Below are 23,378 nucleotides of genomic sequence, written 5' to 3' on the forward strand. Positions count from 1 at the left end.
GAGAGGCGGGGAGGAGAAAACCCACAACAAAACTTGCGTCGCGGAGCTCACGGCTCGACTTGAATGGAAGGAGCCCGCGCCCGCGGAGCGCAGAGACTCGGGACAGCGCGGACCGCCGGCTGGGCGCGGCGCGGCCGGAGGGCGCAGCAGGTACCCGGCGAGGGCGGCCGGGTGGGCCAAGGGGTCTGGGCCGAGCTGGGGCGGCGGACTCACAAGTCCCCGCCCGGTCCGTACAGCTCCCGCAGCTACCCCCGGCGGGGCCGCCGCACTGGCCCCCTAGGTGGGAGCGGTGCACCGAGTGCGCGGCCGAGAGCTCCAACTCGGGCGTGTGACCCCTCCGCGATCGCGACCCAGGCGGGGGCCTTTTCTCCTCGCGGGCTAGAGACTGGTCCCGGCCCCCGGGCCCCCCCGCTGCGCACATCTGGAAAGAATCTGAGGGCGGATGGGAGGGGGGAGTGGAAGGACGCGGGCGGGTGACAGGGAATGTGGGGGCAGGTGGAACTGGGGAGGGGCGTGGACCCCTGCACTTAGAGACGCGCGTCTTTCTACGTCAGCTTACCCCAGCTACTTCACCCTTCAACCTGGTTACAGACGGAGAAACTGAGGCCTAGGGAGGGGCCGAGGTATGCTTCTGGGAAGCGTGGACAGGTGTGGCGGAGCCCCCGAGACCACGGCTTGGACGCGCTCGAGGCTCGGCTCCCCAGCCCCGCGGCGCGCACTCGCCCAGCCAGAGCTCACAGCTGGCACCTGGTGTCCGTCTGTCTGTCTGTCTACGCCGCTGGCTCCCCGCGGGGACAGCTGGACTGAGGGTGGGGTGGGGAGGGCACGCGGAGCTAGAGAAGCGAGGTCGGCGCCCTCCCTCTAAATCGGGGTAAGTCCCAGGTTGTTGGTCCTTGAATCGCCAGGCTTGGGGGCGGGGGGTGGGGATGGTTAGAATACCTGATGAGCCGTCAGGTGGAAGAGGAGGTGGCGGCGGCGGCGGCGGCAAGCTCCGGGCAGCCGCGGGATCTCCGGGTGCGAGGCAGCTGCACCGGGAAATTAAGGAGAGGAGCAGGCGAGGCTCCGACCATCCCTGGTCCCCAAGGCACAGAGGGATGCGCTTCTGGCACTTGGAATGCATCACGGATCTGTTGAGGCCCCCGCAACCTCAGTGGCTGCTTGTGGACCTCGGGCGGGCGGGGGAAAGCGAAGCTGTGGTCTAGCGGCTCTGAGAGGCACCACTGCTGTGAACCGCGAGAGCCTCTGGGTGGTCATGTCCCCTTTTAGGGCCCGTGGCCCAGACTACTCGAGCCTCGCACTCGGGTGCAAGTTAAGAAATGTTAAGATTCATGTGGCTGTTTTCACGAAATCTTGTGGGAACATACTTGGCTCTATCTGAATCTCAGGGAATGGGTGACTAATGGTGGCACCTTTAGGCCTGTAGAGTCATACATAAGACCTCTGACCATGACCTGCCTGGTCCGCTTGATGGCTCCTTATCACCAGCACCTTAGCATAGTGGCTGACACCCCCGGAGGCTTGGACCTCCAGCCCTAACCTCATCCCCTGTCTCATCCTGTTTACCCTTCTTTAAAGGCATCTCCCTCTTTCCCCATCCTGTGGAGTACTTTTCCTCCCCCTTGTCTCCCTGGAGAGCTCCGACTCCGCCTTCAAGAGCAATTCAAGGCTCTGGGCAGGAGTCAGAAGACGCAAATTCTAATTCTGGCCTTAACTTCAACATGCTAATCTGTAAATTGAGGGGGCAAATCTTTTCCAACTCTGCCTTTCACAAATTCATTTCTTCATTCAACAAGCATTTCCTGAGCACCTGCCATGCCTGGGGAGTCAGAAAGGCTTTGCTGAATCGTGCAGGGTGCAGGGAGCCAGGGTACTGTGGGTGCCCTGAAGAACTAAAGACAGTGAGACGCAGCTATCTGGGGCCCAGTGCAAAGTGGGTGATTAGTGAACTTCTACAGTATTTGAGTGGAGAAGGAAGGTGCTGCTTGGGGCGGAGGATCTGTGTCCTGATTTGGGTCTCCCTTCCCTTTCCTTATTCTAGTCTTTTTTTTTTTTTTTTTTTTAAGATTTTATTTATTTGACAGAGAGAGAGAGAGGTCACAAGTAGGCAGAGAGGCAAGGCAGAGAGAGGGGATGGGAAGCAGGCTCCCTGCTGAGCAGAGAGCCCGATGCGGGGCTCCATCCCAGGACCCTGAGATCATGACCTGAGCTGAAGGCAGAGGCTTAACCCACTGAGCCACCCAGGCGCCCCCCTTATTCTAGTCTTGCCTTAATCCTCCACTTAAGCTCTTCTGGGCCTTGAGGTTTGGTTCCCCAGGGGTGGTAGGTGGGGTGAGAGGCAGTAGGTCCCAGGGACTTCCTCAGTAACAGCAACCCTGTGTGTGTGTCACACTTGCTGGAGGCTAACATCAGATGGACATGTCATTTCATTTCATCCTCATGAGGATTGCCCAGGCTAGTAAACGGAGGCTCAGGTGATGAAGTGACTTATCCAGACTCACATAGCAGTCAGGAGTGGAACCCGTGTCCTTCTGTTGCTCAAGTGCTCCCCCTGAGAAAGAGCTCACTGCAGGCCGAGCTGCTCCTCTTACTGGCCATTTGCTGTCCCAGTGTGTGAGTTCCTCACTGGGGGGCTCCTCACTCAGGATGTGCATAGACCAGGGCCTGGCCTCCTTTGCTCTTCTGCACACAGCTCCCAACGTGGCTGAGCACACAGAAGGGGCTTTGGAGGCTAATCTCGCTCAACATTCTTAGAACAACAGCAACAACAAATTGAGACTCAGATGGGCCATGACGTGGCCAAGGCCACACAGAAATCCAGGTGGTAGAGCTGAGACTGCCAGCATTCCAAGGTCCAGAGGAGGAGGTGGGACCCTCCAAGCCTGGTGTGTTCTTCCTCCCTCTCCTGTGAATCCAACTCCTCCTTCCCATCCTAGCACCTCTCTCCACCCAGACCAGGCTTACTACCCCTCACCTGTACCGTTGCACGGCCTCAAAGAGCTCCCCACTGGTCCATCCATAAACCTACCTATGCCACACTCCTGGGGCAGTGGCTCCTCATCTTTCCTAAGATCTTAAGCATCACTCTCCCCAACCTGGCTTCCTGGCTTCTTGGCCTGGACTGTCCACCTGCATCACTCCCCATCCCCAACACTCAGCAGACACTCCATGGAGGTTTGTGGAGGTCACAAATGGGCTCCCTTGCACCTGGCCCTTTGTACCTGCAGACCTCCTTGCTTATGTCACTTTTCCCCTTTTGCCCGATACTCGTCCTTCACGGCTAGATAAGGCATCACTTCTTCAGAGAAGCCTTCTTGACCCCAGGCATGGTTAGCTTTGCTCTGGCCCCCTGTGGACTCTAGCTTCCCTCCATCACACCTCCGATGACACCAGGCTTGTAATACTCAGTGTACATCTAGCGTCCATGCCAGGACCGTTCAATAGAAATAGAGCGTGAGGGGCGCCTGGGTGGCTCAGTGGGTTAAGCCTCTGCCTTCGGCTCAGGTCATGATCTCAGGGTCCTGGGATTGAGCCCCACATCAGACTCTCTGCTCAGCAGGGAGCCTGCTTCTCTCTCTCTCTCTCACTCTCTCTCTCTCTGCCTGCCTCTCTGCCTGCTTATGATCTCTGTCTGTCAAATAAATAAATAAAAATCTTTTAAAAAAAAAGGAAATAGAACGTGAGCCATAAATGCAAGCCACATATGTAATGTGAAGCCACATTAAAAAAATAATAAAACAGGTAAAATTAATTTTAGTAATTTATTTTATTTAACTCAATTATTCAAAATATATAATCAATATAAAAATAAATATTTTATGAGATATCACTAATATTAATAATGAGCTATTTTACATCCCTTTTTGTACTAGTCTTTGGAATCCATGTACACTACATTTTACACATAGAGCCCCTCTCAGTTTAGACTAGCCACATTTTAAGTGCTCAGTAGCCCCATGTGGCCACCACATTGGAACGGCAGGTGTGAGCTTCTTAAGGGCAGGAACCAAACTGAGTGGTCTGTCTGGGCCCTTTGTGCCCAGCTTTGGTTGGCCCAGGGAAGGGCCCCAGGGTTAACTCTGCTTCACCACTTGACAGCTGAGTCACATTGACCAACCCAACTGGGCCTCATCTCCCTCATCTATGAAGTGATGGTGATAGCATTTTCAGTATGGCTCATAATGTTAATATAAATTACTTTGACAGAGACAGTGTATAGATCTTAAAAACTAGCTGGTCCAGTGAGTGCACAGAATATGTGGAAAGGATCGTCCTCCCTGGCCCCCTGCCCTCATGGATTTGGGGTTTGGGCCTGTGCCCACACTCCCCCTCCCAGAGCCCTGGTCTGGAGTCACACAGATAGGCAGGGAGGTGGACTCTGGTCTAATGCTGATGGCTCTCAGGGGCTGCAGGCTGTTGAGCTGGTTGGGGGTAGGAGTGGAAGGGTTATAATGTGCGTGGGAGTGATGGGCTGTAGATGGGTTGAGGATTAGTGGCCCGTTGGGTCAGGGATGGGGCAGCAGGGGTGTGGTAGGGTGGGCGCAGGGCCAGGCTGCGGCAAGTTATGTCCTGCTGCCACCTGATCCCTGGGGCCCAGGAGCTGTGTGTGTGCTAGGCTCCCTGGTTTCCTGCCAGGTCAGGGGCTGGGATCAGAGTCTGCTTAGGCCTCCTCGACCTACATGGATTCTAACTAGCCTAGATGCTGCCCATCTTCTCTGTCCTCACACCTTTCTCTCCGGGGCCTCAGAGAGCTCACCCAGTCTGGGGTGGAGGATAGGGCAGGAGTTATTGTACTGGGCTCTGCTGCCGCCTCCAGACTGAGGGCAGGGAAATTTGCCACCTCACTTGTGTTCCCTGTGCCAGCACAGGGCTGAGGGCAGACGAGACCTTACCTTGGAGAGCTGGCTGGGCCAGCGAGTGAGACAAAGCAGTGTCTGAAACGTCCTAATGGCCACAGGGCAGCCGGAATTCATGGAAGGCTGGAATCTGCAAATCTGTGGGGAGCTGGGCCTGGGGCTGGACTGCAAACACGAGCAGGTTTTGGACAAGAGAAAGGGAAGAAGCAGGGGCTTCTGGAGTGGGCCGTGCCCACAGATACAAGTGGTAGGAAGAGCTAATGTTTATTGAGCACATATGGTGTACAGTATGTGCCTCTCTCTGTCCTGACTCTCACAGTCTCGCCATGAGGGCAGCTCTGGTAACCTCCATGGACAATGAGGAAGCCGAGGCTTAGTGGGTGACAAAACAGAGCCAGAGCTGACTACAACCCCAGCTGTCTTGCTCCCACACCAGCCTTCCTAACCAGACATGGGCAGCGGTGGCAAGTGCCCCGTTTCCCTAGGCCCAGCATCTCAGGCCTTTCTAACTGCTGTGTGGGCTGTGGTCCCCAGTCTAGTGCCAGGGCAAGGGCCTCAAACTGACACACACACCCCTAGCCCCCGCTGCCAGCCGGGCGCAGGGCTTAGTGTGCACCTGCGTTTATAATTGCCATAGCAGAGTGATGGACACACCTCAGCCTCTAGGAGGCACCAGGAGCTTCCCATATGTTACCATGCCAACCCCACACAGACGCTGTGGTTTGGGATGTATGGTCTGCAATGTAAGATGGGGAAATTGGCTCCGGGAGGTCCTAGCTCCTAAGTGCTGGAGGGGAGCTCAAACTGGGGTCTGTGGGACTCTAGAGAGTAGGTGTACCCGAGCTGTGGCCTGTCACAACTTAGCATTCCCCAGAGATGTTTGCTAAGTGAGTTTCTGTAAAGAGAACTCCAGGGACCAGCCCGGAGCCCAACTAGGCCCCTGCGCTGCCTAGAAGATGGGGACCCCTGCATCTTCCTCATGGCCTGAGGCCAGCCCCAGTCCCCCGCCTGTGCTGCCTTAGGGAACCATGCTGGGGAGTGGTCTCTCGCAGGTAGCAGCAGTCACCTGCACACAGCAGGCCAGCTGAGGGTGTAAACAACGGGAAGAAGGGACTGGGAAGGTCCTGGGAATGGTAGCAGCTCCATTCAACTGAGGCCAGCTCTGTGCTCGCTCTGAGCTGCGCCTCTGCCCAGAACCTGAGAGTGGCTCACCACCCTCTATGGGAGAAAGACAACTTCACATATTCACAATCCAACCCAACCCAACTCATGCCCCTCCCTAGGGAACCCAGTAAGGGAGAGCCCTTCGACAGCTCAGGGTCTTACCAGGAGCTACAACACTGATGTTGGTTCTTAAAGTTGCTGACTGCACAGAGGGGCAAGGCACTCCAGGCAGAAGGAACAGCATGTGCAAAGGCCTGGAGAGAGGATCTGCTAGGTAGACTTGTATACCTGGGGTGGGGGTATTGGAAGAGAGACAGGCTCAAGTCCGGAACAGCCTAGAATCCCAGGCCCACCATGGCCCTCCCTGTGGCTCTGGAGGACGGACAGATCCTCCTGCCCTGCCTGTGCCAGGGCAGCAAGTGCTCCGTAAAGTCCCAGCCAAGCCCTGCAAGTCACAGTTCGTCCTGGGCCTCAGCTTCCCTGTCTGTGAAGTGGGGGTACAGATTCCTTGGGGCCAGGCCCAGTAAGGGTTGCTGACTTGCCTCCTGATGACGGGTAGGAAAGTGGGGAAGGGAGGGTGGCAGTCAGCAGATCAGATTGTGCCCAGGACCCCAGGAGGGCGCCGTTATGACCTCTGTGGGCCCTTGCCCTGTGTCTGCTGTACCCGCAGGTACCATGGCCCAGAGCAGGACACTGCTGCTTCTCTTGCTGCTGCCACCGCAGCTGCAGCTGGGACCGGTGGGCACAGCGAGGTCTCCAGGCTTTGGCCGAAGTGGTACCCACAGCCTGAGCCCTGACGAGAATGAATTTGTGGAGGAGGGGCCAGTGCTGGTGCTGAGCCCCGAGGAGCCAGGGCGTGGCCCTGTTACCATCAACTGCCCTCGAGACTGTGCCTGCTCCCAGGAAGGTGTTGTGGACTGCGGTGGCATCGACCTGCGCGAGTTCCCAGGGGACCTGCCTGAGCACACCAACCACCTGTCCCTGCAGGTGATGCGGGCCTCGCAATAGCGGCCACGGGGCTGCCCCCTACACTTGCAGCTCCTGTCCCTGACCCCCTGCCCACAGCCCCCAGCTCATCCAGAATCCCCAGTACTTGTGGCACCCCCCGACTCAGTGTGCTAGGGCGCTCCCCGCTCTGACGCCCCCGTCACAGAGTACTGTGCTATTACACCTGCCTTATTCCACCTGAAGGAGTCAGGGCTGAGACCCTTCAGCAGAGTCAGACCCTGGGAAAAATGGACACAGAGCCATCTGGTAGCTGACCCTCTGAATAGACAGGATGCCCCAGACACTGTTGCAGGCCAGGAATATAAGAGAACACCCTGATAGGGTGTTCTGGGGGCTCAGAGGATAGACTAGTCTCTGGCTGGGGTATAGGCTAGATTTTGAGAAGTGGGACACAGCACTCTGGGAGTGCTGGCAGCCACGACCAGTTCTGTGTGGCCCAGGAGCCCTGGGGGAGCACGAGGAGCTGTTGTACTCATTCCCAGAGGTCAAGCCCAGTGAAGGGAAAGGGACCTGTCCTTTGTCACCCAACCTGAGGGGTCCAGGTTGATGGTGAGGGAGCCCAAGGCCAGGGTAGCCTATGAGGGAAAGGGACACAACACTCATTGTTGGTCCATCCACTCATTTATTCATAAAATATCTCCTGGATACCTGCTCTCCACCTCTGGGGCTGGGTCAGGTGCTGTGCATGGAGGGAACACTCAGTCTGTTAGGGAGGCAGAGATCTAGACAGGTCAAGATAACAGCTGGAAACAGAAGGCTAGTGCAGCAGGGCCCGGAGCAGCTCCTAATCTAGCCCCCAATCCAATTCAGGAAGGCTTCTGGAGGAGGTGGCACCCCACCCAGGTTTTGAAGCCCTCCAGAAGGAGTGAGGACCACAGGTTTTTCCCCCTTAAGAAAGGGAACCCAAAGTAGTTTCTGGCTTGGGGTGGGGAAGATGGGCTGGGGATGCCTGTCACCAAGTAGGAACATGAAGGGAGCGGAGATGCACTCCAAGTTTGCACTGTCTATAAATGCCCATGATGGGCTTCTAGAAGGTGGGACCTGCTCTCTGTTGTGGTTCCTGCCAGGCCTCCCCATGCTTAGACCCAGCCCTAGCCAGCCACAGATCTATCTGCATGGTGGAGAACCCCAAGGGAGGTGCCCAACAGAGGGACTGGCTCCTGGGACTGGGTGGGGGTGAGCCTCTACTGAGGCAAGAGCCCTGGGCCTCTAGTGAGGCCCCCTCACCACCCCTGTCCCCTGCTCCCAGAACAACCAGCTGGAGAAAATCTACCCCCGGGAGCTCTCCAGGTTGCATCGGCTGGAAACTCTGAACCTCCAGAACAATCGCCTGACTTCCCGAGGTGAGGAATCCCCCAGAGCCCGGGCCCGGGACACCAGGTGGGGGACCGGGCGCCCATGGGAAGAGCTCTGCCCTGAGGACCCAGGGATATGGGAAACAGCAGGGCCAGGCTGGCAGCAGGACCCCATGGGCAACGGGTCTCTCTCTGGTTACCTGAGAGCCCCCCAAACCCGGGTGTGCCTGAGTGCTCGGTGTCGGGTCACGGGACAGGCTTCAGAGAAGCTTCGATTCCCAGGACCTTTGTCAGAGACTCGTAGGTAGATTCACAGAAGGCCTTTAAAATCAAAGAGCCATAGAATCTTCCAATTGTAAAAGGCTATTTTTTTTTCCAATACAAACACAATTTATGATTATAACAGAAAATTTGGAAATGTAGAAAATGAAATGGAAAAGAAAAACCTTACTCATAATTCTGCCACGTGGAGTTCATCAGTATTGATATTTTGGTATATTTCTTTTCACTTTAAAAAAAAAAAACAGCTTTACTGAGGTCTAACTTACATACTGTAAGGTTTACCCAACATAAAAGTACAATTTGATGAGTTTTGGGAAGTCTATACAGTTGAACAACCATCGCCACGTTCTAAACTAGTCTTTTTTCTTTGCATTTTTTAATTCCTAGTGAGCTTATAGGATAGCCACGATAACGACTGTAACAGCTTTGTTCCCCCTAGCAGTTGGCTCAGCAGCATCCTTCCTGGAGCTGGACACTCTGGGTGGCCATCACTTTTCCCAGCGGCAGCAGGGTGTTCCCCGAGGGTGAGGGGTGCTGCACAGTTTATATAACTGTTCCCTCTCCTTAGATACTTGGGTGAGTCCCAGCATCTGAGGGGCTGGGAGACCGGAACTGAGTGTCAGAGGCCGGCCTACGGACTGGAGAAGGGCCAGGTTGGCTGGGCTCCCAGCGACAGTCGAGTCCTGACACCACATCTGCCAGCTGGGACAGGGGTGGGCCAGGTGGTGGGGAGGTGCAGGGGGCCCCTGCCCTGCCCTGCCCTGCCGCTGGGTATCAGGAGGGTCTGTGACCCCCTTGGGCCGCACCTGAGGGGAGCACTCCTTCCTGGTGAGGAGGGGCGGTGCTGGGTCCTCTGCCCTGTGGCCTGACCTGATGAACACCCTTCCCCATTGGGGTGGCCCCGAGCAGGTGAAGGATCGGTCATTTCTGAGCCCTTTCCACCTGCTCCTCAGAGCCAGGGCTCCTGTGAGCAAAGGGAAAGAAAAGGGGGCTGGGTAGGCCTGCTGGGACTGGTCGGAAAGGGATCAGAACCCAACCTGCCTCAAGGGGGAGCCTTCCCCAGTCCTGGAAAGTGGGGTGGGCCTTGTGGGGGTTGTTGGTGGCGTGCTGTATGCCCTGTAGCATCTCCTTCATCCAGGGCTCTGACCGATGCCTGTCCTTTGAAGGGCTCCCGGAGGAGGCGTTTGAGCATCTGACCAATCTCAATTACCTGTACTTGGCCAATAACAAGGTAAGGGGCCCCCTGGTGTCTGGGGCTGAGCTCAGGGAACTTTTACCAAGGCCTTTACTAGGGTGGCAGCTGGGTCCCCATTGCTGCTCAGACGTTGGCCCTGGGATCAGAGTGGCCAGATAATGAAAACAGAGGCCCAGGGCTTACAGAAGTGTAGGGAGTGACAGCTCATTCCCACTAGTGAGGGTCTACTTGGAACACTTCCTAGAGGAGGCGGCATTTGAGCAGGACCATGAAGGGTAACAGGACTTCAGCCAGGGGCCCTAAGGGGGAGGCACTGCTGAAGAGACAGCATGAGAAGAGGCAAAAAGGCACTCACTCAACTTCAAAATAGTTGGTGTGTCCCAGGGCTCTGTCTTGGTTCCTTCCCTCTGAGCTCTCTCAAGGTGACCCATCCCCTCCTTGGGCTTTAGTACCCATCTGCATCATGGCCATGTCCAGTGGCTGTCCCCAGCCCTTTCTACTCCTCCCACTCGAGACTCGAATCCGAGTCTGAGCCACAAATCCTGGGTGCTTTGCTTAGCCACGCCCCGTCCCACTGCAAGCCCTTGGCTCCCCTCTGGCCCTGGTCCACAGCCCCCACCTGGATGGCCCTGTTTCCTCATTCGCTGCTCCTTCTCCTCAGAGAAGCCAGAGTGACCTTTAAAAATCACCCTTGCTTCTACCCTTCCATCCCCTGTCCCCAGCCCAAACATTCCTGAAGCTTCCCTTTCCACCCAGAATGAAAGTCACGCTTTTCCCCCATGGCCTGTGGTTGGAGGGCCTATGTGTGGGCCTCGCAACTCCCATTCCCACTCACTCCCTCTACTCCAGCTCCCAAACCAGGCAGCCCCCCAGCAGGGCCTATACTCACTGCCCCTGCCGCCATGGGTGTTCTCCCCTCAGATGGCGTTAGTGGTGCCTTCATGCCTTAAGTGTCCCTTGTTCCCTGAGCACCCAACCCAGTTGTTCCGTCTTTGGTCTGTTTTAACTTGTCAACCCTATCCTATACTTTTGTTCCTTGTTCGTTGTCTTCTCCACTAAGATGTAAGCTTTGGGGGTGGGGATGGGGACACTTCCCTGTTTTGTTCCCCAGGACATGTCCAGCACTGGGAACCAGGACTGCAGTGTTGTAGACTCAGGGCCTACGATTGAATGAATGAAGGCTAGACACTGGGCCGGGGGCGGGGGTGTCTGGGAAAGTGTGGGTCCTCACAGTGACTGCACGGAGGGTCTGTGCTGGGGAGCTCTGAGGGGAGAGACCAGGAGGACAGCAGGACAGGACAGGGGCCAGGCCTAGAGGGCTTTGAATGGTCAGAGTTGAGGGGAGCTATGCAAGTTCTGTTTTTATGATATCAGGGGAATGGGATGGATTTCCAGTTGAGAAAGATGGCTCTGGTTAAAAGCAGGTGGCAAATTGGAGGGCCCAGATGGCGGCAGGACCGAGTCTGCCTCTGCCCTCCATTGGTCTTTCTTCCCCAACTCTTCCATTCCAGCTGACCTTGGCACCCCGATTCCTGCCAAACACCCTGATCAGTGTGGACTTTGCTGCCAACTATCTCACCAAGATCTACGGGCTCACCTTCGGCCAGAAGCCAAACTTGAGGTGAGGAGTCAGACAGCTCCGGCTGGGGAAGATGGAGGAGCTGAGACAGACACTCCCAGCCCTGAGCAAGGCATAGAAAGCCCAGACAGGCCCTGGAAGAGGGGAAGGCCGGGCAGGGCAAGCAGGATGCCCCTGGCTCAGGGCTATGGGCATGGGTATTGCCCGGGGGCTGCAGGATCTGAAGCCTGAGAGGAAACCGTCCAGGAGACAAGATCAGAGAGTGATGTCTATGGACTTGTGGGGAGCTGGGCAAGGGTTTTTCCCTCCTTCCCCAGCCTGTGGGGGAAGGAAGCATCTTCCAAGAAGCAGAGCGGGCCCTCACTGAGAGCTGCTTTGGGAGGAGTGAGGCCTCCTAGCAGAGGTGTGTGAGCAGGGCAGAGTGGTGCTGGGGGGTACTGCCAACTGCCAGTGCTGCTTCTGTCCCTGGATCTGTCACCTCACTCGATTGTCTCTATCCCCCAGAGGAGCCAGGGTCACTGTTCGTGGTCCCATCCCACTGATGAGAAGGCTGAGGCCCAAGAGAGGTCACACAGCAAGAATGAGTTATATCTTCTATATTTAGAATATCTACTATGTTTAAATACCTGCTATTTCTCTGATTTCTGGTCTTTGCTCCTTCTCATATGTTAGCACATGATGGCAAGGTCCTGTTGGTTGTGTCCACTGTTTACATCTTCAGAGTCTAGAACAGTCTTGGCCCCTAGGGACACTCACTATATATTTGCTGAATGAGTGAGAGGTTACTTCCTCTGTGCCAGGCCCTGTCCTGGACACTTGAGACAAAGAGGTGGCAGGGATGGTCCCCGTCTGCAGGAAGTCCCACAGAACTCAGAGTCAGCTGCGTGGAGATGCCAGGCAGGGATCCGGGGCTGCCACAGTCAGGGAGTGACTGAGAACTGTTGAAGGGTGTAGAGGAGCACAGATGAGGGGGAGCACAGATGGTCAGCTGCCACTGACGTGTGTGGCAACCTCCAGTGGTCCCTTGGTCTCCTTGCTGTGTAGGGGGCACTGGATTAGGTAGGGTCTGAGGTTTTTCAAATGGAAAGAGTGTACCCTTTCTAGGCCCTGGTTCAACCTGAGCAAGGTCTGAAGGCTCACCAGGTAAGCTGGTGGGCAGGGGAGCCCGGGTGAGGGTGAGGACCTTTGCCTTGTCCTTCAGGTCTGTGTACCTGCACAACAACAAGCTGGCGGATGCCGGGCTGCCAGACAACATGTTCAACGGCTCCAGCAACGTGGAGATCCTCATTCTGTCCAGCAACTTCCTGCGCCACGTGCCCAAGCACCTGCCGCCCGCCCTCTATAAGCTGCACCTCAAGGTGGGAGGGAGAGCGTGGGGAGGGGCAGCAAAGAGCAGGGCCCTGCAGTGGGGGAAGAGCCCCGGCCCACTTAGGCCCAGTGGCGAGGCTGTGGGGCCTTGGGTACAAGCCAGAGGGCACAGCGTTTGCTGTGGAGAACAAGGCAGACGCCCAGGTACACGGCTGTCGATACCACAGGCACAGTGCTCCACGCCCAGGCCTCTTCCCCTGGCTCCCCAGGCCCCTCTCCATGTCTCATTCCCAGGCCCTGCCCTCGCCCCTTGGCTTTCCCTCATGCTCCCCTCCCAACCATCCCACCCCTCAGAACAACAAGCTGGAGAAGATCCCACCAGGAGCCTTCAGTGAGCTGAGCAACCTGCGTGAGCTCTACCTACAGAACAACTACCTGACCGACGAGGGCCTGGACAACGAGACCTTCTGGTGAGCCCGCCTGGGCCCTTCGTGGGAGCGCAGCACCCGGGAAGCTGCTCCCCAATTGGCAGCCATCCCTCTCCCACACGCCCTTCACCCGCCTGCTCCTGGCCAGCTTCCTGGAGAAGGAACTTTGGGGCTCCTACCTTGGCTGACATGTCTGTCTGTCTGTCTTTCTTTCTTTCTTTTTTTTTTTTTTTTTAAGATTATTTATTTGATAGAGAGAGAGAGAGACAGTGAGAGAGGGAACACAAGCAGAGGGAGTGGGAGAAGCAGGGTTCCTGCTGAGCAGGGAGCCCCATGCGGGGCTCAATCCCAGGACCCTGGGATCATGACCTGAGCCAAAGGCCGATGCTTAACCGGCTGAGCCACCCAGGCGCCCCTCTACTGACATGTCTGTCCCCAAGAACGAGTGATATGTAGAGAGAAGACCCGCCAGAATGCCAGTGAGACATCTACAGGGACTGGCTTCTTGGTACAGTGTTGAAACTGGAGCATACTTTTTAGGCCCAGGGTAGCCACAAAAGGCCTTAAACGATTGGTCTTCAGAGGCTCTCCTTTGTGTCAGAAACCACGCTAGAGTCTTCCCACACCCAGAGAGCATCGAATCACCCCCAAGGAGAGGCTGGAGGGGACTAAGGTCCCCTGGTGGGTCAGCTGGGGGCAGAGCAGTTCCCGGTCGTCTCCCTCGGGAGGAGTGGCCGCAACAAGCACCCTGCGGGCCTCTGCCCACACCCCACCGTCCTCGTTCTCTGCCGCAGGAAGCTCTCCAGCCTGGAGTACTTGGATCTGTCCAGCAACAACCTGTCACGGGTCCCCGCCGGCCTGCCGCGCAGCCTGGTGCTCCTGCACCTGGAGAAGAACGCCATCCGGAGCGTGGACGCCGACGTGCTGACGCCCATCCGCAGCCTGGAGTACCTGCTGCTGCACAGCAACCAGCTGCACGCGCACGGCATCCACCCGCGTGCCTTCCAGGGCCTCAAGCGGCTGCACACGGTGCACCTGTACAACAACGCGCTGGAGCGCGTGCCCGGCGGCCTGCCCCGGCGCGTGCGCACGCTCATGATCCTACACAACCAGATCACCGGTATCGGCCGCGACGACTTCGCCACCACCTACTTCCTGGAGGAGCTCAACCTCAGCTACAACCGCATCACCAGCCCGCACGTGCACCGCGATGCCTTCCGCAAGCTGCGCCTGCTGCGCTCGTTGGACCTGTCGGGTAACCGGCTGCACACCTTACCCCCGGGGCTGCCGCGCAATGTGCACGTGCTGAAGGTCAAGCGCAATGAGCTGGCCGCCCTGGCACGCGGGGCGCTGGCCGGCATGGCCCAGCTGCGTGAGCTTTACCTCACCGGCAACCGCCTGCGCAGCCGGGCCCTGGGCCCCCGGGCCTGGGCCGACCTGTCCCATCTGCAGGTAAGGGGGTGGGGAAAGGGGCTGGGTCGTGCCCATGTGGGGGGCTATTGCTCTGGCTGCCCTGAGCCCACCCATCTTGTAGGCTCAGTTGAGGGGTGGGCAGGAGGACCTGGCTTGGGGGAGGGGGGAGCAGCTAGACCAAGGAAACAGTAGGTATGGCTGGCACACTGCGTGCAGCAGTGAGTGGCTGGTATGGCCAGGCTGAGCTCAGCCCCTGCAGGGACAGGCTTTAAGAGGACTGTGGGGGATCTGGGGAGGTCATGGCTGCAGGGAGGGTCTCACAGTCCAGGAGGACCGGGGCGCAGGGCCAGTTCGGGGACCCTGGAGAGACAAGCTCACCCACCTGAAGGCTCAGGAGCAGGTGACTAGGAAAGGCTGGGCTGGGGGAGGGGAGGGTGGGAAAGCCTGGGAGGCAGGCTGACCTCACAGGGCGAGGAGGGCTGGAGGAGGTGACCTGAGGGTTGTTGGGGGGCTGCTGAGTGAGTGTGGCTGCTGTGGCCACAGTCTGAGTCAGTCGGGGTATCTGGCCGTAAGCGAAAGGTCCCACTTAGTGAGGGCTGAGAGGGAACTCGAGTAGAGAAGTCTGGGAGGCAGGGCCTAGATGCTGCAAGGTTAGGAAGTGCCCCCATTCTGTTGCCCTGTGGGGGGAAGGGGGCCCTTCCCCAGATGTCCCCCCTCAACCCCCCAGCTTGCTTCACCGTCTCTCTCAGGGCTGTGCCCAAATGCACCTACTTGGGAGATCTTCCTTCACCAGCTGTCACCCTCCTCTGCTTTTTTTCCCCTCACAGTCCTCATCCCTCCTGGGCATCAGGTCATCTGTCTGTTCGCTTGTTGCCTGCTTTTCTGCTAGAACAAGGGGCAGGCATTTTATTCTGTTGGGTTCACTGCCGGCCCCAGGGACCTGTACAATGTTGTACAGGTAGGCTCACAGTCCCTGTATTTTGGGAGAGCTGTCAGGAAGAGGATATCCAAGGGGAGGGGAGGAGAGAGCCCACAGATTGGGCAGTGGGCAGGCAGGGCTTAGCCCTGAGGGTGGATCAGGGTGGGAGCTGGGGGTAGACAGCTGGCCCCGCAGGAGCAGCTAAGCTGGGGTCTCTCCTCACCCAGATGGCCCTGCTGAGGCCCAGACACCGGGATCCAGCTGCCTGGCCCAGGCCCCCTTGGTTTGTCCTCAGGAGCCCAGATGCCATTGTCCTCTCCTCCACACCTGCTCCTCCTCCTGCATTTTCTAATTCACTGAAGGGGCTGCCCACGGGAGACTTGGACGCTGCCCCTGATACCCCCTTTACACACCACCTGCCCCCCCAACACCCATTGTTACTGAACTCTCCCAATTCTACCGTCACATGTCTCAAGTCACTTTTCTCCATCCCTGCTGCCCATACTTCAAGCCAAGGCATCCCCATTTCTCAGCTGGACCCCAGCTCTATAGGAGCTCTCCACTCCCACATCCCATATGCAGTTGGTGGCTTCTTGCAAAATTCATGCTCACCTTCCGCTCCTGCTCAGAACTCTTCTATGGCTCCTGATGGCTCTTAGAATTCAGAACAGAATCCTTGCCACAGTTGTCAGAGCTGGCCTGCCTCTGCTCTGGGCCAGGCTCCTTAGTCTCCCAGGCACACCAGGCGTCACTCACCCTGGCCCCACTGCGGAAGCACAGCACCCTGGAAACACCTGCTCACTCATTCGTTCCACAGCCTGTCCCAGGCCTCCACCATGTGCAGACATAGCTGCCCTAGAAACTCCTGGCAGGGAGTAAGACAGATGGAGGGTCTCTATCCTCCTGGAGCTTGTAATACACCTAGGACTTAGTCCAGGTGTCATCTCCTTCAGGAAGCCCTCAGTGAGGGGCAGATGTGGCCTGGGTGACTTCAGTCAGGGAGGAAGTGTCTGTTGTGTGTGTGGGTTCTTCCTCACACTGTTGGATCTTTCTACAAGCAGCTGTCCCCCTCCCCCGCTTCAGAGCCCCCACCTGTGCTGGCTGCTGTACTCCCCTGATGCAAGACTGGGTCAGGCCACTTCCCTGGGTTCCCTCCACACTGCCCAGTTCTACCAGCTGTCATCAGATTTTGTGTCCATCTCCCCCATCACCCTGACCTCTGATGAGGTCAGCATCTCTGTGGATTCCATATCCCTGGCCCCCGTTGGCACTGAGGATGTTTGGAATGAATGAGGAAGTGTAAGAGCTGTGTGGAGGGAACACAGTGGGGAGCAGGGAGCCCTGCTGGGTAAGGAAGGTGACAGGGAGGCTCCCCAAAGTGTGTAAAGCTTGTTTTCCTCTTGATTCTTGAATCTTGAGTCATGGCTCCCAGTTTCCTGACCCTGAGCCCCAGCCTGTTGGGGTGAGGAAGGGAGATTAGAGATGAGGGAATGCACCTGTGTGGCACAGGTGTGTGTCAGAGCGACTGTGTGCTGATGGCCTGAGGGAAAGGCAGGGAGCTGGGCCTATACACGCCCGGGTCTCTTGCGTCTCTTGCCTATGGCGTTTGCTCCTCCCTGGGGAAACCACCCCATTTCCCTGGCCACCTGCTGCTTGCTCTCTAGGCATGTGATGACTCAGACTGGCCAGCCTAGGACTGCCTGCCATGCTAGGGTCACTGTGGGCCTCAAATCCTTGCTCCCAGCACCTGCCCATGTGGCCTCTGAAGTCCCATGAATGAGCAGCCCCACCCGTATGAACCCCCACCCCCACTGTCCTCAGACCTGAGGATGGATCAGGGTGGGAGCTGGGGGTAGAGAGCTGGCCCCGCAGGAGCAGCGGACCAGTGTGGGGATATTCAAAGCCTGGAGGATCCCTGGCCTCTGCCCTTCTGGGGTCTTCAGTCTGATGGGGTGACAGGCAGGCTAAGGAGGAGGGACTGTGCCACCCAGGTATCTTGGCTGTCATGTCTGTGGAAAGGCAGCAGGAGCTGGGGAGGACATAGTTAGAACAAGGGTTTGGGTTTCAGCCTTACACAGGCTGTCAGGCCTCGGACAGATCTCTTAAAACCTCTCTGAGCCTCTGTTTCCCCACCTGGAAAATGGGGCTAGTTCTAGATCCCACCTCACAGGCTTATCATCAGGTTTAGTTAGACCAGGGGGGTGGGTGGGATCTTTGCAAGACATTAAGTGCTTTGCCTCCCCTGGTCACCCATCCAGCTGCTGGATATCGCTGGGAATCAACTCACAGAGATCCCGGAGGGGCTCCCTGAGTCACTCGAGTACCTGTACCTGCAGAACAACAAGATCAGCTCCGTGCCTGCCAGTGCCTTCGACTCCACACCAAACCTCAAAGGGGTCTTTCTCAGGTAGGAGGGCTCCTGGGGTCAGCCTGGCTCTGGCAGGAGAGCTGAGGCTTCTGGAACAGCTCCCAGGTAGAGGTTGGTGTTCAAAGCAGGCTCCGCGGCTGACTGGCTGTGTGACCCTGGGTACATCCCAGAACCCCTGTCAGCCTCTGTTTCCTCCGCTCTCAAGGGTGGGGACAGTCCTGACCAGGCCTGGTGGGGTTTATAGGTTTGCAAAAGGGCTTCAAAAACCTGGACAAGCCATGTGTGGGGGCATTATTGATGTTACTGTGGCAGGAAGGGGTACCCGAGAGCATGGTGACTGCTGTGCCCACAGCTGGCCGGGGTTGAGCCTGGGCCTCAGACGCAGGCCAGCAGATGGAAGATGTTCAGGTCCTTGCTGGGCTGTGGGGGTTTAGAATTATTATTTTTTAAGACAGAGAGAGGGAAAGGGGAGAGGGAGAGAGAGAATCTTAAGCATGCTCCATGCCCAGCGTGGAGCCCAAGATAGGGCTCGATCTCATGACCCTGAGATCCTGACTGGAGCCGAAAGCAAGAGTTGGACACTTAACCGACCGAGCCACCCAAGTGCCCCTTGAATGATTCTAATGGGGGAGCCAATTCCTCAGGACAGCAGTCAGGGTGGTTCTTCCCAACATCCTACCTAACTACTCCCTCAACTCAGAGAGAAAGTGCAGATTCAAGAAGGCAGAATGTGCACCCCCAGGGAGTTGGTGGCCCAGCAGGCCCCAGGCTGGGTGGGGGTACAGTGTGACCCATGCGTTGGGTCCTGTGAGGACTAAGGCACAAAGAGTTGAGGCGGCCTGATATCAGAGCCCAGCCTCTGCCTCCCCTCAGCCTGAGTGCGGCCCTGGCCCAGTTTGACCCTGGCCATGCCTGTGTGCTGCTCCACACCAGGCTCCAAGGTAAGCCTAGGCTGGCAAGCCTGGAGCCCCAGGCCTTGGGGTTAATCCCAGAGAGAGGTGATCCCAGGCAGAGAGGAGTCTGTCACTCCCCAGTCTTGGAGCATTTGCAGATGGGGGCCTGCCCTCGCTGTAGGAGATGAGTGGCCCAGGATCCACCCTTCCTTCCCCTGTAAGCTGTAGGCACACTGAACAGCTGGGACTTGCACGACGCACCTTGCTTCTCAGCACTGATCCCCTCCCCGGACTCTTTTTGTGCTTACTGCACCATCTTCCTGGAGAACTGTCCCCTCCCCTTTCCCTGTTATGGTGAGTGGAGGTGGGGACTCTGAGGGCCAGGCCTCCCATGCTGACCGCACATGGCTGCCTGCACAGGTTTAACAAGCTGGCTGTGGGCTCCGTGGTGGAAAGTGCGTTCCGGAGGCTGAAGCACCTGCAGGTCTTGGACATAGAAGGCAACTTTGAGTTTGGCGACGTTTCCAAGGACCGGGGCCAGCTGAAGGAGGAAGAGGATGAGGAAGACGAGGAGGACGAGGATGAGGAGGATGAGGAGGATGAGGAGAGGCGATAGTGACAGGGTGAACTGGATGTGACACAGGTAGGTCTGTGGGGGGGTGCACTGACCTCTCCCCATCAGTGTCCTGTCCCTGTCCCCAGTGTGGGCCCTGGGTGAGGGGCTAGCCAGCCTATGGGAGGCCGGCACAGGCAGGGGCCTCTCCAGAGCGAAGAGTGCCCCGATGGGACATGCACAGGGGCTGGGACGGTGGAAGCAGGGAATGGATGTGGGGGCCCTGGAGGAGGCTACCGCTGTGACCCAAGCCGCAGGTGAGGACGCACTCAAGCAGATGGCCTGAAGGGGCTGGGGTGCGGGGGGCAATGCGCAGACTCCAGAGACCAGAGTCAGCCTGCCTGGCATGAGGTGAGGCAGAAAACAAGCCCCCGGACCTCACTCGGAACCCCGGGCAGATGATAGTACGGGGGAGCAGATTTGTTGAGGTGGTAGAAACATTGAATTAGAAGGCCTAGGGGTCCTAAGGCGGCGGCCCAGGTGTGGGCTGGATGTGTGGGTCAGTGGCTGGAGATGTGGGTCCAGCCATCATCAGCCTGGAAATAGTACGAGGCCACAGGAGGCTGGGGGAGCTCACCTGAGGAGAGTGCAAGGCCATGGCCCGCTGCAAGGATGCCTGCAGAAGGGGCTGGAGGGAAGCAGCAAGGGAAGGAGGTAGGAAAACCCCAGCTGCCATGGAGGGAGCTTATGCGCATGTGCAACACAAGCACCCCGTGTGTGCACACAGTGCACCAACACCCATGTACCCATGTTCACACGTGTGTCTAAACACGCATATGCTCACCCGGAGCACACACTTGTGGAACGTGTGGTGTGCACAGACACACAGGCACGTGCTCCGTGGACCGTTCGCAGGTGCTGGGCAGGCACAAGCGTGCACACACGAGGACGCGTGCGTCCCCACGAACAAGGCCCTTAGAGAGAGAGCAGCCACGTCAGTGCTGCTGAGGGGCAGCGGGAGGGAGGACCCAGCAGATTTGTCCACTAGGAGCTCAGACAGGACCTCGTGGGGGAGGGGCCTCAAGGGCAGTGGGGGTGGAGGAAGTTGCTGTGGAGAGGAAGACCCACAGAAGGTCCGCACCTCTGTCAAGAAATTTGGCTGTGAAGAGATGAGAGGGTGGCAGAGGGAAGGGGGTGCGGATTTCAGGGGGGGCTCCATTTACCTTTGCCCTTTGCAGAAACAGAGCCTGTTGGAGTGCTGATGGGGAGGGGCTGGCCTGGATGAGGGGGTAAAAAACGTGAGAGAGGAGGGCAGGGCGAAGCTAGCCCCACAGACAGCCTCCAGTGGCTTTGGCAGGAGGGTCAGTGCTTCTGCGGGGACAGGAGGGACGGAGGACCAAGTGGCTGCAGTCACACACAGGTTAGTGGCTTGGTGGCTGGACATGAAGTCACATCAGCCCGATGCCTTCCGCCTTCTGTTTTCTCTGTGCAGCAGGAGGTGCTCAGCTGACCGGGGTGGGTGTGGAGAAGATGGACCATAGGATCCATCCATGGCGGGGTTTTTGGCCAGGTGTGTGGGACAGAAGGGTAAGGAACAAGGATGTTGAGGGTGTTGGCAAGAGAATGACTGCAGTCGTGGACCCTGGGGTCAGTCTGGGAAGGGAAGGAGGTGTAGACAGGAGGGTGGGTGGGCAGAGCCTCTGGAGAGGGACTTTGGAGAGTGGGCATGGTGCGGTGAGTAGCCAGGAGGGGAGCCGTGGTCAGAGTGAGCTGAGCTGTGGACGGGGTCACAGGGTCAGGCTGTGGCTCTGGGAAGGGGCCCCCGGGGCCACTGTTAGGACACTGACTTAAAGGAGGGGCTTGGGTCAGAGAGGAGACTGCAGGGTGGTGGTGAGGACCCCATGGGTAGATGACAGAGGGAGGTGGGGCTGACAGAAGGGTGTGCATGGGGTCGTTATCCTAGCTCGGCGGAGAACAGACCCAGACACCATGCTTGGGAATCCCCTTTCTCTGCTGCGGGGCCCACCAGGAGAAGGTGGAGACCTCCTCTGCAGGTATTGTCCTCAGGCAGAGCCGGGGTCAGGGATGGGGGTGAACCCTGAGGGGGCTGTGGAGTCCTAGGGTGGGAGAGAATCTGCCCCTTCTGGAGGCCCTTGGCCTCAGACAGGTCTACTGATTGGGGGTGCAGGGGTGGGGGCATAGGGGTGCCTGGAAGGGGCCCTGGAGAGTGGCCAGAGGGGCCCCAAGGCCCTCTAGTTCATACAAGGCCTGGCCACATCAGCAAGAACACTGCCCAGTGGGTAGCCTGCTGGCTCTGGGCCCCCAGGGGTAACTCCCCCTCCTACCTGCGGAGTCCCCTCAGGGAGGCCCCCTAGCTCGAGCCCACCTCCCTAAAGCCGACAGTTCCACCCCTGACTCTTCCACGTGTTCTGCAGGACAACGGACCCCTGGACCCCTTTCTGCAGCACGTACCTGTGCCCTGTGAGCCCTGGTGTGCCATGTTCACAGACACCCCCAGTGCCGCCCCTACCAGCCCTGCCGCCCACCGCCACCACCACGCAGGCTGAGCACACAGTCTCCAGCCCCACCTGCTCCTGCAACGCCCTCAGCCACCCATGTGCAGGTACCATGACGCGTCTACACACTGTCGGCTTCACGGAGCCCACCGAACAGTTCCATGCCCTGCCCAGGCCCTCCAGTGCTGTCATGTCCCTGGACTCACGCAGACTTAGGGAAGGGTCTGACCCTGCCCTGGCACCCATGGATGCCTGCTCCCTTCACCATGGACCCACATGTATACCCAGCCACTGCCCCCCCCCCCGGCCCACAAGTCACATGTGAACAGTCCTCTGTGGCTTTGGCCACCAACATATCTTGCCCCGGCCAGAACCAGCCAGAACAGCTTGCCGTTTGCTCGGCCATCTGTCCGTCCAAAGACAGAGTTATCTTGGTGCTCTCTGTGGCCAGGGGCCCCCCACGCTCTGGAACTCACAGAAGCTGACTTTTGTTCCTCTTCCTGCCTTTGGGACGGCTGCCCTGGCCTGCTTGCCCTGGTCCCCAACTGCTGGGGCAGTTACTCCCCGCCATGCCCTGGCCGGCCACAGATGCGTCTTTGACGGAGATCCCACTGAGGCCAGAGGGAGTCTCCTGGGGCAGCTGGGGCCCTGGGCAAGAGTGAGGTGGAGGGGCAGGGCCAAGCAAGGAGGAAGGGCCCAGCTGCCCTGATGACATACCTTTTTTTATTCTTTGGGCCTGTGGGGAGTTCTGGGTGCCTTTGGACTTGGAATTCTTTTTAAGAAAAAAAAAAAAAGATAAAAAAAAAAAACCTCAAAGCTGATTTTTCTTGTTACAGAAAAACTAATATAAAAGCATTACCCCTTTCTGGCAGCCCATGGCCGTGTCTGTGTATGCTTCCTGCCAGGCACTGGACTGGTGCCGGCTGGGGGTGGGCAGGACACAAGAACCTCAGGGCCCGTCCAGACAGGCACGGGTTGGTGCAGAGTTCAGTTGTTGGGCCCACAAGTCATCACATAGGCAGAGGTCCAGGGGTGTGGGGTTTAGTTACAGGTAAGGAGGCCTGAGGCCTCCTTGGTGGGGGTCGGCGGGTCTGGCCAAGACCACCACACGGGGCTTGTGAGCTCACTCTGTACTTCCAGAGGCTGAGCATCTGAGCAAAGGACCTCCTGGCTTTGGGCCCCTCAGGCTCTCCCGGAGGACCACCTGCGTGCTGACGGGGGTGTCCCCAGGATGGCCAGGGTGGGAAAGAGCCTGGAGGCAGGCCCGGGAGATAGAGCAGAGGCTCCTTGGGGGCCCAGGTCTTTGCAGTTCTGACCGGGGAAGCAGTGAGGGACATGCCAGAGCTGGAACCCGGAGGGGGAGCACCTGGCTCAGAGCAAAGAAGGAACTCTGACAAGCAGAGCCGCCCCACAGTGGAGGGGTGCCCAGGAAGTAGTGCCCTCCTGCTCCTGGGGGCAGGTAAGCATGCTCCTGTTGAACCCAAGGAAGAGCAGCTTTGCCTTGGGGTGGGCCAGGCTCCATTGCTCAAAGGGCCTTAGAGAGGTGACACGGGGAAGGGGTGTTTAAGCCAGTCCACACGATTGTGGGACTGACTGATAGCTTG

The 23,378-nt window shown here is 57.9% G+C and overlaps 1 protein-coding gene across 3 annotated transcripts; it reads left to right on the forward strand.

Moving 5' to 3' along the window:
* Positions 1-72: 72 nt before the first annotated feature.
* Positions 73-22,572, forward strand: LOC111143591 (podocan). 3 transcript variants are annotated; one of them, XM_022497419.1, is made up of 11 exons: positions 73-150; positions 6,688-7,004; positions 8,275-8,368; positions 9,769-9,833; positions 11,309-11,418; positions 12,578-12,734; positions 13,039-13,154; positions 13,907-14,564; positions 17,703-17,851; positions 19,126-19,348; positions 21,694-22,572. In XM_022497419.1, exons 2-10 carry the CDS (start codon positions 6,693-6,695, stop codon positions 19,319-19,321), a joined length of 1,857 nt encoding a protein of 618 aa, XP_022353127.1. In that variant the 5' UTR covers positions 73-150; positions 6,688-6,692; the 3' UTR covers positions 19,322-19,348; positions 21,694-22,572. The 3 variants fall into 3 exon arrangements, with proteins under 3 accessions (XP_022353127.1, XP_022353125.1, XP_022353126.1); XM_022497417.1 differs by lacking the exon at positions 73-150 and having other exon boundaries at positions 6,645-7,004; XM_022497418.1 differs by lacking the exons at positions 73-150; positions 21,694-22,572 and adding an exon at positions 20,751-20,768 and having other exon boundaries at positions 6,645-7,004.
* Positions 22,573-23,378: the final 806 nt, after the last annotated feature.

Source organism: Enhydra lutris, unplaced genomic scaffold (assembly GCF_002288905.1).
Source record: "Enhydra lutris kenyoni isolate GAN:26980312 unplaced genomic scaffold, ASM228890v2 scaffoldscaffold9, whole genome shotgun sequence".
NCBI classification, from domain to species: domain Eukaryota; kingdom Metazoa; phylum Chordata; class Mammalia; order Carnivora; family Mustelidae; genus Enhydra; species Enhydra lutris.